The 12,688-nt window shown below is 39.8% G+C and overlaps 1 protein-coding gene across 1 annotated transcript; it reads right to left on the bottom strand.

Annotated features, from left to right (window-relative positions):
- Positions 1 to 211: 211 nt before the first annotated feature.
- LOC135504438 (cytosolic iron-sulfur assembly component 2B-like) lies at positions 212 to 3,403 on the bottom strand. The gene is made up of 5 exons (XM_064923046.1): positions 3,162 to 3,403; positions 2,940 to 3,019; positions 2,679 to 2,804; positions 2,498 to 2,543; positions 212 to 880 (listed from the first exon to the last, which is right to left on the bottom strand). Exons 1-5 carry the CDS (start codon positions 3,286 to 3,288, stop codon positions 774 to 776), a joined length of 486 nt encoding a protein of 161 aa, XP_064779118.1. The 5' UTR covers positions 3,289 to 3,403; the 3' UTR covers positions 212 to 773.
- Positions 3,404 to 12,688: the final 9,285 nt, after the last annotated feature.

The following is a 12,688-nucleotide window of genomic DNA, read 5'->3' as shown; positions in this document are numbered from 1 at the left end:
CCACTCTGCTATCTATATGGCCAGGAGGAAAGGTAGCATTTGATCCTGTGAGACCAGTTTATTACGTATGTACGCAATGAAGCTTCCGGGTGAGAATTCGAAAATAATACTTCTTCCACTGCCATAGTAAAATACATTTAGACAAATCAAATATTAAAACTAACATTAATTTTCTGTCTAAAAGTGAGAAAAAAACACAAATCAAATGCTATTTCACAGATTGTATACTATTTTATTTCAGACAGATATGAAACAAGGCATCTGATGGAAATCCAATGGCACAAGTATTATACTATATATAATTTCTCCCCAAGACATGTTATAAACTAAGGCCTTTCTTATTCAGTGTCCCCAGTCTTTGGGCTTTCATGTCATTGTGTACGTTGAGATTGCTTCATTTATAAGATACTTTCTTTGTTCTCTTCCCAAATGCCATGAATATTTAGGTATATTTTCAATGACATAAGATATAACCCTGTATTTTATTGCTTTACCTGTATAATAAAGGATACAATGCTTCTCTATAATACTGTTAAACTGAAGATGTCAGGAATATAGTGAAGACATACAAAACACACAGTATAGTTATTTCTGCCTATAGCAGAACTACATTGGAATTCTGTTTGTATTATTTTAATCTATTGCAGCATACATGATACATTTGCCATTTACTCAACATAATCTGAACAACCAGTCCAGTTAGCATGTAAGGAGAGAAACATTAAGCCTAGTCCTGGACTAAGGAGAATTTTCAATTGATCCATCAGGAGGGATCAGCCCGTCCTTGCATTGGATATCAGACATTGGTTGACCACCTCCAGAAGCTGGGAGTTCTCGAGTGCAGCGGCCACTCTCTCTTTGTCTGCCAGCTGTTTGTTGACTGGAACAAAAGAAAAAACAAAGGGTTTAGTTAGGGGCAATTCCACGGTAACTGGATGATGCTGACACTCAGATACTTCACTTTAAGATCTACACTACCGTTCAAAAGTTTGGGGTCACTTAGCAATGCCCTTGTTTTCTATGAAAACATACATGAAATTAGTTGCAAAATGAATAGGAAATATAGTCAAGACATGGTTATAAATAATTATTTTTAATTGAAATAATTGTGTCCTTCAAAGTTTGCTTTCGTCAAAGAATCCTCCATTTGCAGCAATTACAGCCTTGCAGACCTTTGGCATTATAGTTGTCAATTTGTTGAGGTAATCTGAAAATATTTCACTCCATGCTTCCTGAAGCACGTCCCACAAGTTGAATTGGCTTGATGGGCACTTCTTACATACTATACGGTCTAGCTGCTCCTACAACAGCTCATTTGGGTTGAGATCCAGAGACTGTGCTGACCACTCCATTATAGACAGAATACCAGTTGACTGCTTCTTCACTAAATAGTTCTTGCAGTTTGGAGATGTGCTTTGGGTCATTGTCCTGTTATAGGAGGAAATTGGCTCCAATTAAGCGCCATCCACAGGGTATGGAATGGCGTTGCAAAATGTACCCTGTACAAATCTCCCACTTTACAATTAGCCTTTTAAAATTTGGATTAGTTAACACAACGTGCCAATTTTTAGCCCTCCCGATTGGTCTAAGGCACTGGGCTTAGCTGTGCCACTAGAGATTCTGGGTTCGAGTCCAGGCTCTGTTGCAGCCGGCCACGACCGGGAGACCCATGGGGCGGCACACAATTGGCCCAGCGTTGGTCGCCAGGTGTACAGTGTTTCCTCCGACACATTGGTGGGGCTGGTTTCCGGGTTATGTGTCAAGAAGCAGTGCGGCGGGGTTGTGTTTCAGAGGACGCAGAGCTCTAGACCTTCACCTCTCCAGAGTCCGTACGTAAGTTGCAGCGATGAGGCAAGACTGTAACTACCAATCGGATACCACGAAATTGGGGATCAATGGGCAAAAAAAAAATCTATAATAATAAATCAGCCCTTTGCAGCTGCAATAGTAATTTACAACATTAACAATATCTACTGTATTTCTGATTATTTTAATGTTATTTAAAAGGACAAAAAAAACAAGGACATTTCTAAGTCACCCCAAACTTTTGAACGGTAGTGTATGTAAAACAAAATGCAATAATTGCAAAGTTAAACAACCCATATAGCTCTACATACAAGGACTACTTTGAACAATTTCCACAAAAACACATTTACTTCCATAAAATAATGACAGCAAAAAAGCACAAACTGTCATTCTGTTAACAAAATTTGCTTCTGCACTGTTGTTCTAGTAAATGTGTTTTTGTAAACATTTGTGAAAATTGTTAAAAGTTGTCCTTGTGCATAGAGTTGCATGATTTGCTTAACTTTGTAGTCATTGGATTTTGTTTAACATACATTTTAAAGTGAAAATTCATAGTCTCAGTATCACTGTTACTGTGGAATTGATGTTATTAAGGGCTTCTCAAAAAGGGAAGTCTACAACAGTCGTCTTGAAGGTGTGATTGTTGGTCTCAGCCTCAATGTTGAGTTACTTCAGAGGCATGTCACTTTACCTGCATCTTCTGAGGCATGCGTCCCAGGAGTGATGTGCACATCAATCTGCAGAGATATGATTAGGCATAGATGGACATGACCCACCATGTTAATCTTAAAATGTCTAGACAATGAAATCATATTAAAGCTTGTTTTCCTCTCACAGCTCACCAGGAAGCAGACTTCATTTATTTCACCCACCTTAAACCTTTCTGGCAGGGACCGCAGCAGTTTGACTTTGATGGACAGGCCTATGAGAGTTGCCATGCTGCAGTGGGGTATAGTGGGGGTGAACTCCACACCCACTGTGTTCTCTTGGTCATCTACCTAGAAAGAAAAATAAAATTGATGGTTTTATTAGGCTAACACAGTATGGACTATCTGCTGTCCTTAATAGCTACACAAGTGTGTCTGTGTCGAACATCTAACTGGGGAAAAAGTTGTGAAAGAAGTTTAACTCACGCGCACTCGCACTTGTTCCACGACATTCAACTCCTCGAGGGACAGTGGGTGTTCAGGATCATTAATGGATCTGATGAGATGTAGCACGGGTTAAGGTGAAATAACACAATGTTGAGAAATTAGCTTTCTTATTAAAGAATTAAGCATAATATGCAAAGTGAATTAGTATGACATTGAACGCTCAAGGGATGTATCCTTAAACTAGCTACACAGAAAGGATATCAAATATTTCTCTGTCGTCGATGGGATCAGCAACATCTTCGTCCTCGTCATTTGCGGTCTGAAGTCTCTCGCCTGTTCGTTGAAAAATCAAGGGATTCGCGTTCTCTAAACGGCCCCCCCCTGACATTTGTGATGTTGAAATTAAAGAAATACGTATATTTGTTTGTGCTATCGTTTTTTTACTCTGAACCACGGGCTGAACAATCCACTTCCGGAAACTGTAGACGTCAAAATGTACGCAGGCGCAGCCCAGCGATTTAGTGTCATGTTGGATTTCCAGATGTATCCGGCAGGTGGCAGCATACTCATCTTAAAATCTGAAATGTGACTGAACTACAATGTTAATATACAATTGAACTACAATGTTAACATATAATGGCAATGCTACACAGAAGCATGAAAATAATGATCCATGTACAAAATATTGTTTATGCAAAAATGTTTAATAAATAAAACAGCAATTCATTTAGCCCTCTTACACATGTGAATTGTGAATCCATGTGAATTGTGAAACAGCATTTTACCAGACTCAAATGATAAGCTCTAGCTAATATCTTTAGTAGCAGTATAAGTAACATCTGATGACTCAGAATACATCTGCAATGCACCATTTCAAAGTCAAGCCTAATCCATAATTGTACAATTAATCACCTGTGTCTGTGAGGGTTGCACAATTTGGGGAATATCCAGAGGTGGAAACTTCCCGTTGGAATTAACGGGAATATATGGGAATTAACGGAAATATACTGAAATTCTTATTAATACCATTTAAATGTAGATGTTTTTTGCATTGGGTATATTTACAATATCATATGGAGACAGAAACATAAACCTTTTACCTTATAAGTAGACATAATTGCAAATGATTAAATCCTTCCAATAGAAAAAAAAATACAATTTAGTTACGAATTGAACTTTATTTAAATGAGTTGACTCTTCAAATGGGAGAGTCACCAATTTTCAACCCTTGTATTGGTCAGCCTGTTGCGTGCTTTGGTGTGTGTGTTCCCAAACAAGGACCAATCGCTGATTGTTGGTGGGATTTGGAGGATGATGGAGGCAACAGGGGAAATAGCCTCAGATCCACAAAGTCCCTTACACCAGGTGGCTGATGAGATATGTTGGCACGGCTGCCATATTGCATCTCCATCTCAAAGCCATGATTGGAAGTGTACTTCGCCAGACTGCCAAGAACCTTGTCTTCATCCAGGCCAAGGTGGCGAGACACGGTAGTGATGATCCATAGGGCTTGTTGATCTCTGCACCAGACAGGATGCTCTTGCCAGCATACTTGGGGTCCAACATGTACGCTGTGGCGTGTATGGGCTTCAGGGAGAAGTCTTCATGCTTTTTGATATATTTCAGAACTGCAGTTTCCTCTGCTTGGAGCAACAGTGAAGTGGGCAGGGCAGTACGGATTTCTCCTCTTACATCTGCAAGCAGAGTCTGTACATTAGACAGGATGGCATTGTCTCCTTCAATCCACGCAATGGCTACTGCTATAGGTTTCAGGCTGCTTACCACTCTCTCCCAAAATACATCATCCAGGCTGTGACATGGCCATTTCTTGGAAAGACTCCTAGGCTACTATTTACTAGTTAACAAAAATAATGTATGTCATATCAAATATATTCACCCAACCCAGTATTGCAATCAAAACTTACCAGAAAGCATGTAGTCCTTAGCTCAGACAGTGTAGTAGTGTGGGCTCAATAGCATTCCATTAGTGTGCAAGATCTTGAGAAGCCGCTGTAGATGTGATGGAAGAGAGTACTGTACATGCAGAGGGTTGCAATTCCATTGAATTATGGATAGTTTAACCAAAATATGCCACAAGACATAGAATTGCCTTATGTGTATCCCATAAAAAAGGCTCACTGTTTGTTATAAGCTAACTTTTTTGATGAATTTAAGCAAAATTCTCCAAATTCCAGGGTTTAACTTCCCATGGAAAATTTCCAGAACAATTCCGGAAATGTATTGGAAAGTTTCCGACGCTTTGCAAACCTTGTGTCTGTTGGAACGGTTTATAGTCCAGTTTATACTGTACTTCACTATGTACACTACCGGTCAAAAGTTTTAGAACACCTACTCATTCCAGGGTTTTTATTTATTTTTTTTGTGTCTTTTCTACATTGTAGAATAATAGTTAAGACATCAAAACTATGAAATAAAATATATGGAATCATGTAGAACCAAAAAAGTGTAAAACAAATCAAAATATATTTTATATATAGATATGTCATCCCATCTGGTTTGCACTTAGTGGGACTATCATTTGTTTTTCAACAGGACAATGATCCAACACACCTCCAGGCTGTGTAAGGGCTATTTGACCAAGAAGGAGAGTGATGGAGTGCTGCATCAGATGACCTGACCTCCACAATCCCGACCTCAACCAAATTGAGTTGGTTTGGGATGAGTTGGACAGCAGAGTGAAGGAAATGGGATGAGTTGGACCGCAGAGTGAAGGAAAAGCAGCCAACAAGTGCTCAACATATGTGGGAACTCCTCTAAGACTGTTGGAAAAGCATTCCAGGTGAAGCTGGTTGAGAGAATGCAAAGAGTGTGCAAAGCTGTTATCAAGGCAAAGGGTGGCTATTTGAAGAATCTCAAATATAAAACTGATTTTGATTTGTTTAACATTTTTTTGATTACTACATGATTACATGTGTTATTTCATAGTTCTGATGTCTTCACTATTATTCTACAATGTAGAAAATAGTAAAAAAATAAAGAAAAAACCTTGAATGAGTAGGTGTTCTAAAACATTTGAACGGTAGTGTATGTTTATAGTATCAATAGCAGCTGACAAAGTCAATGTTGTTATGTCCAGATTTGGAGTGATACATGACATAAATGACTGTCTTGGGTGATTCCTTTTACTGTGCCAAATAATCTAAATAGTTGAAAGACATTAGCTCTTAGAAATACTGGAAACGCACTATTGAAATACCCCAAACCCATTTGTTGAGTGTCACCAACGCAAACAATAACATTGAAAACCACTACTGAAAAACCTTGGTAATATATCACTAAGGACTTCCTTTAATCTGAATGCAAACAATCCTTCTCTCTGTCTATCTTGTCAACAGCTGTTGAAAAAATACCTGGTTTGCTCACTCCAGTACACAATGAGCCTCCATTGTACCCTAAAGCCTGTCTCAACCTGAAATACCTGTTTAGATGGAGCCTGATAGCACACCTTCCTTATTCCATTTGCATGCGCCCAGCTTGGCTGTAAGGAGGCAGCGGTATCTTGTTGAACTTTATTCAACCCCTATAAATGATCAGAGTGTATCCTAATCCAACAGAAAATGTTCACTTGAACTACAAGAACTGTGACTGTGCATGTATTTCAGTATCAAAGCTTGTAAAGTAAAAATACAGTGTGCCAACTGAAATTTTTAAGCTAGTCCTCAACCTCGTTTCTTTTTTAAAGTTACTCATTCATCAGCACAGTCAGCACAGTCAGAGGGATAGCTGCTAGCCATTCCTCCGGGGACACTTATCAGCATGCTATCCTTGCCCTAGTCTTTGCCTACCCAGGCAATACTATGCACAAGTAACTTTTCACCTTACGCAAAGAAAGAGAGGAGTCAGGAAGGTGAGTGAGCATCGGTGCACCATCTCTCTACAGGTGATGAAGCACAAGGAAGGAAACACAGACAGACAGGGTAAGGATATATTTTAGCACCTACCAGCATAAAATCCTTTTAGCCCTGGAATGTGGAGTCAGGTAGCATGTGTGAGGGATTTGTTTTCATCCCAATGACCCCACCCTTTCAGAAGGTAATGAGATTTTCAACAGTTTCTGCATGACACTCCACAGTGACATCACAACAGCTTTGAGAACTGGTTGAGAGTGCCTTGGGCCTCACACAGTTTGCTGAAATCCCCGTGAGCCTGGAGCCCTGCAATTGAGACAGCATGGGTCCTGTCTGGGTGCAGTGTTGCAGGGGTGCCATTTCATCTCAATACTTAAGAGTGTGGAGAGGAGGGGTAGAGTCACAGACACCCTCATGCCTGAAGCCGGGAAGCTTAATGTTGCTCTCCTGAAGACGGGAGGTCCCATCACCAGACATTCCAGGAAAACAAAAACCCAGGCACAACACAAGACAGGTCTTGTCTATCCCCAGCCCTGGCTGTTACTCTAGACAAATCTGAACATGCTGTAAAGCTTGGGGCTGGTTATTCGGGAAAGATAAGGATGGCTGGCAGGATGGCCCAGTGGTTAGAGCATTGGACTAGTAACTGGAAGGTTGCAAGTTCAAATCCCCGAGCTGACAAGGTACAAATCTGCCGTTCTGCCCCTGAACAGGCAGTTAACCCACTGTTCCTAGGCCATCATTGAAAATAAGAATTTGTTCTTAACTGACTTGCCTAGTTAAATAAAGGTAAATTAAAAAATTTAGAAACATGATTCCATAACCTAATCAGATTGTGGAGGTCATGCATGCATAAATATTTTATAGAGTTTACTTCCGTCATCATGAAGTGATTTGAGAGACTAGTCAAGGATCATATCACCTCCACCCTACCCGACACCCTAGACCCACTCCAATTCGCTTACCGCCCCAATAGGTCCACAGACGATGCAATCACAATCACAGTACACACTGCCCTAACCCATCTGGACAAGTGGAATACCCATTTAAGAATGCTGTTCATTGATTACAGCTCAGCATTTAACACCATATTACCCTCCAAACTCGTCATTAAGCTCGGCTTGGCACCAAAAATACACAAACTTTTACAGATGCACAATCGAGAGCATCCTGTCGGACTGTATCACCGCCTGGATCGGCAACTGCTCCGCCCACAAACCGTAAGGCTCTCCAGAGGGTAGTGAGGTCTCCACAACGCATCACCAGGGGCAAACTACCTGCCCTCCAGGACACCTACACCCCCCGATGTCACAGGAAGGCCAAAAAGATCATCAAGGACAACAACCACCCGAGCCACTGCCTGTTCACCCCGCTATCCTCCAGAAGGTGAGGTTAGTACAGGTGCATCAAAGCTGGGACCGAGAGACTGAAAAACAGCTTCTATCTCAAGGCCATCAGACTGTTAAACAGCCATCACTAACATTGAGTGGCTGCTGCCAACATACTAACTCAAATCTCTAATCACTTTAATAATAAAAAATGTAATGTAATAAATGTATCACTAGTCACTTTAAACAATGCCACTTTATTTAATGTTTACATACCCTACATTACTCATCTCATAAGTATATACTGTACTCTATACCATCTACTGCATCTTGCCTATGCCGTTCGGCCATCTCTCATCCATATATTTATATGTACATATTCTTATTAATTCCTTTACAATTGTGTGTATAAGATAGTTGTTGTGAGATTGTTAGATTACTTGTTTGATATTACTGCACGGTCGGAACTAAAAGCACAACCATTTCGCTACACTCGCATTAGCATCTGCTAACCATTTGTAAGTGACCAATAAAATTGGATTTAATGTGATTTGAAAAGCCTCACTCCGCATGGATGGGCTTTTAAGGGCCGATGGTGTCGAGAGGAAGTCACTTACTGGACAATGGAGGGATATTGGCTGATCACAGCAATTGATGTCCACTGACTACTTTAGGTCAATGGGTGAGATCATTAGGAATGTACAGTATACAATTACTAGAGTACTGCACATAGGCCTACACTGAAAAAGTGGCATATCTCCAAAGAGCATTTCCCTTCAATCTTGATCCCTTGATCTTTGTGGGAGGGATTTAATAAGGATCTTGTCATGCTAGATCTTTGATGTGAATGAGCACAGAGACGAATGAGTGTGCTGGCTGCTACTGTGGAGACTAAATACAGGAAGAGTAGGTGTAATACAGAACCAGGTCGCTTCTTTGAACATATAACTTACCCCTCCCCCACCGCCTCACCTTATTAACTGCTGTTGCCCAACAGGCTCTATCAACCCTCTTTCAAAAACCACAAAACACAACAACAACATATAGAATTCATGATCAACACACTGTAGCTAGTTTGCTCTCCAGTTGGTAAAACTTGGCAGATGCGGATAACAAATGCTTAAAACTTTATTGTTGTATTAAGCCTAAGTGCCAAACATATCCCATTAGACGGATGGACAATCATTAAAGATAGATGTACTATAATAAGCAAATGCTTTAATCAGGAGATGTACAAGTCTTTGCTAATTACAATGCTTTAAAAATGATTTCCTGAACGTTTTGCGTAGGTTTCAGCCTCTATCATTTCAATAGGGACAGTAAGGTCGAAACCATTTACATTCTTTACACATTGGTAAATAAATGACAGACTGCCCCTATAACCAACCAGCCTTGACAGAACCCTTCATGAGAAATCAGCTAGACTTGTTGAAACCATTACGCATCTGCGGAAAAACCCTGTTCCATTCCTTCAAAATTATAATCTCTGATTCTTTAAACTCATATGTAGAATAAGGGAGACAACGTTCTTATGGAAAACCTGAAACAGTAAACTTTTTTAAATGAATAATTCAAGCTTCTTACAATTGTCATTCATGATTTTATACTCCCAAGGATTTTAAACAAAGTTACTATGTGACTTTTGCTTCAGTACTTCTTTAACCATTAGGCAATGTCTCTATCAGGATAGAATTCCCCAGAGATTTCCTGTTAACAATATGACCACATTAACAAGTCAGGGCACAGTCAGTCTCCCAGCCATACAGAGTAAAATAAACCAATGAGATCCTGAACGTCAGACTGTGTAACGGGATGGCAGTCTAGATGCAAAACTAATACATAAAATGTATTATCTCGTTAAAATATAGTCTACACTTTCACTCCTGTGAGACCATCTGAAGGGAATCTGTGAACTGAGCTCCAATTTTGCATTCAAAATGGATGGCCAACCCAATTAAGAGGAACATTAAAGTCCAATGTACTGGTGATGATGATATAATGAGCATTCACTGACACATGTGCAGTACTGAGTCTGGGAACTCTCTCCTAGAGCATCCTCACAGTCACGTGTTATATCACAGTTTACTTTACCACACTCACTGGAGTATATGTCCTTTGGGGTTAATATACAAGCACAGATAGGCACACAACCAAATAATGATTAACAAGATTCCCGTTGCCTCCTTTCCACTTGGATTAAAGAGTTGGGAGTCTTCCTCCTAATTAGCACAAAGTCAAGTCCAGCTAGGGAGTGTAGTTCTGGAGAATCTGTTATACATTCCAGCATAGATAAGGAAAACTGAAGTAAATACTGCCTTTCAGTGGAGGCGAAAACACGGTAACATTTACAAGGACGTCTCATATGAGACGTGAGTCTCACACAATGGATAAAAAGTGTATCATACGTCTATCTAGGACTGCAGTAGCAAATTACAATGTAGTGTGTTAATGTATTCATTATGAGCAAGAAGTTCAAATGATTTGTGATGTTCCGAGTCAGAAATGGGATGTAAAGCCTAAAAATATATTCCATCAAACAATACGCCACAGTATCTATCTGCTGGGTCATGAAGGGAGGCATGTGATTAAGTCAGCTGTTAGATATGGACTACATACCATGTCATTTCTGATTGGCCACCACTGTTCATACTTACAAAACACAGACACGATTTGACTTATCATACAATACCAGCTGCTGTTCATTCAGTGGATCTATACAACACAAAGAAGGGAACTGGAAGAGAGAAGATAAGATCATAAAATTGCTTCTCACCATTTCCTACTTTCATGTCAAGTGACTGTGGAGCTGTGAGCATCAGATGATTTCTAAATAGAAGTTCTGATAACTGTCAAATGGTTTGAGTGGAGACAACTGGATTATATTTCATATGGTGTCATTTCCTCTTTTAACACCACTTTGTGTGAGGATAATTTCCTATTCCGAAACATCACAAACTGCTCAATATTACTTATAAAGCAAGTATAAAGCAATGCATTACTTGTCAATTGAATTATGGGACCTACCGAGGTCTTGTCAGTGAGACTTACAAAACATGGCGGAAATAGAAACAGACAAAAAACGACATGGGGTAAAGAGATAATTAGATGTAAAAATACAGTAACTAATCATCTGAAGCGCTCTAATATAGAGCGCGAATTTATCACATTCGCACACGCCAATCTAAATTCTGATGCTAACGTTACTGTCTTGCTTTGCAGTTATCTATTCAGGAATTATAGCTAGTATAATAGTTAATAAGAACAAGAATAGTAGAGCACATTATTCAAGCAAGTGGTAAGTGAATTTCAAACCAAAACAATCTTTTCCACATTATCCATTGTTGTCAGACTTGACTTGTAACTTTTTAACAGGGTAAATGCTAGTAGTTAGCGAGCTAACGTTAGTTGCCCCATGGCAAATGGGCCAGGTCCACAGGTTAGCTAGCTAGTAGCTCAACTACAGCATGCTTCTGACCTTTTCAAAACAGTTGTCGGAAATGTAATGGTAGCGTCAATTCACTCAACCAACTTGTTGGATTGCAGCTTTCTGTGGGCTATTTAGCATCATTATGCCGCGCACATTACCAACTCACCGGATGGCATGCAAAAGATCGTGGCTAGCTAACGTTAGCTCGTTTGAAAAACATGCTCTCATGTCCAAATACATCGTTTTTAACGGCCTCAGACATTCGTAGTTTCACTCTTTGTGATATCACTCAACATTTATTGAGAATAAAATGGAAAATCACTTACAGTGTTGTTGTTTTAGTGAAGATTAGTCAGGAGGGTTAACATGAAGTTTGGCTTTGATATTTGGAACTTTCGGCGCCATTGAAAACAGCATCAGCTCAATTGCAGTCAGTAGTTTTGTGCATAGGTTTTGTGCCTATACTTATGCCATTGGCAATCATGGATAAACTGGGGAGGGACTGCTCAAACCAATTTGGAGCTTATGATTATGCTAGCTAGCAATGTATACCAATATTGTGAATCATGAGTAGGAGCCTTAAAAGTGAAGGAAGTGATGTTTGATGTGGGTCACAAACTGATTACATTTGAAACTCATGATCCACAATATTATCTGCACTCGTAAGGTCACTAACTGAATGGATAAAGAAATATCTTGCATGTCATAGTTTCCCTTCCCTTTGGAACCCTCAAGCACTGTTATTTTCTCCAACAGGCCAGTCTCTCCATATCTTAATAATTTAATTGCTATTATATAGGTTACTTACTACTAAAGGCTAGGTCTATAGGACGTATTTAGTTCTACAAGGTGACACCATAGACGTATGAGTCAACTCACGTCATTCAACCATTGCTTCACAAGGCTGCTGGGAATCCAAAGCAAGCAGGGTCTGTAATGTTGATCTGCCACCATGTCTAGGGTGAGGATGATGGAGATGTGATAAGAGGATGCATGGAGGACTTCCTGCTGCAATTATTCCTGTATTTGTAGCCAATCAGGTCCACAGAAAACCTCAGGTAGCGGAGTAAAGCCTATCTACAATACATCATTTTTGTACTGATATGTTATGCTGACTGGAGATGTTTCAGCTACTCATTGTGATTATGTTTAGCTCAGTTGTGT

Source organism: Oncorhynchus masou, chromosome 2 (genome assembly GCF_036934945.1).
Source record: "Oncorhynchus masou masou isolate Uvic2021 chromosome 2, UVic_Omas_1.1, whole genome shotgun sequence".
In the NCBI taxonomy this organism is placed as follows: Eukaryota; Metazoa; Chordata; class Actinopteri; order Salmoniformes; family Salmonidae; genus Oncorhynchus; species Oncorhynchus masou.
The sequence above is the reverse complement of the archived record's forward strand: the minus strand, read 5'-3'. Positions and strand labels throughout refer to the sequence as shown.

Excerpts from the sequence above, each read along its gene's own strand:
- LOC135504438 (XM_064923046.1), bottom strand. The coding sequence starts at position 3,288 with ATGTCAGGGGGGGGCCGTTTAGAGAACGCGAATCCCTTGATTTTTCAA. Across the intron at positions 2,805-2,939 it reads TGGAACAAGTGCGAGTGCGC|GTAGATGACCAAGAGAACAC; the intron begins GTGAGTTAAACT and ends TTTTCTTTCTAG. Across the intron at positions 2,544-2,678 it reads CCCTGCCAGAAAGGTTTAAG|ATTGATGTGCACATCACTCC; the intron begins GTGGGTGAAATA and ends ATATCTCTGCAG.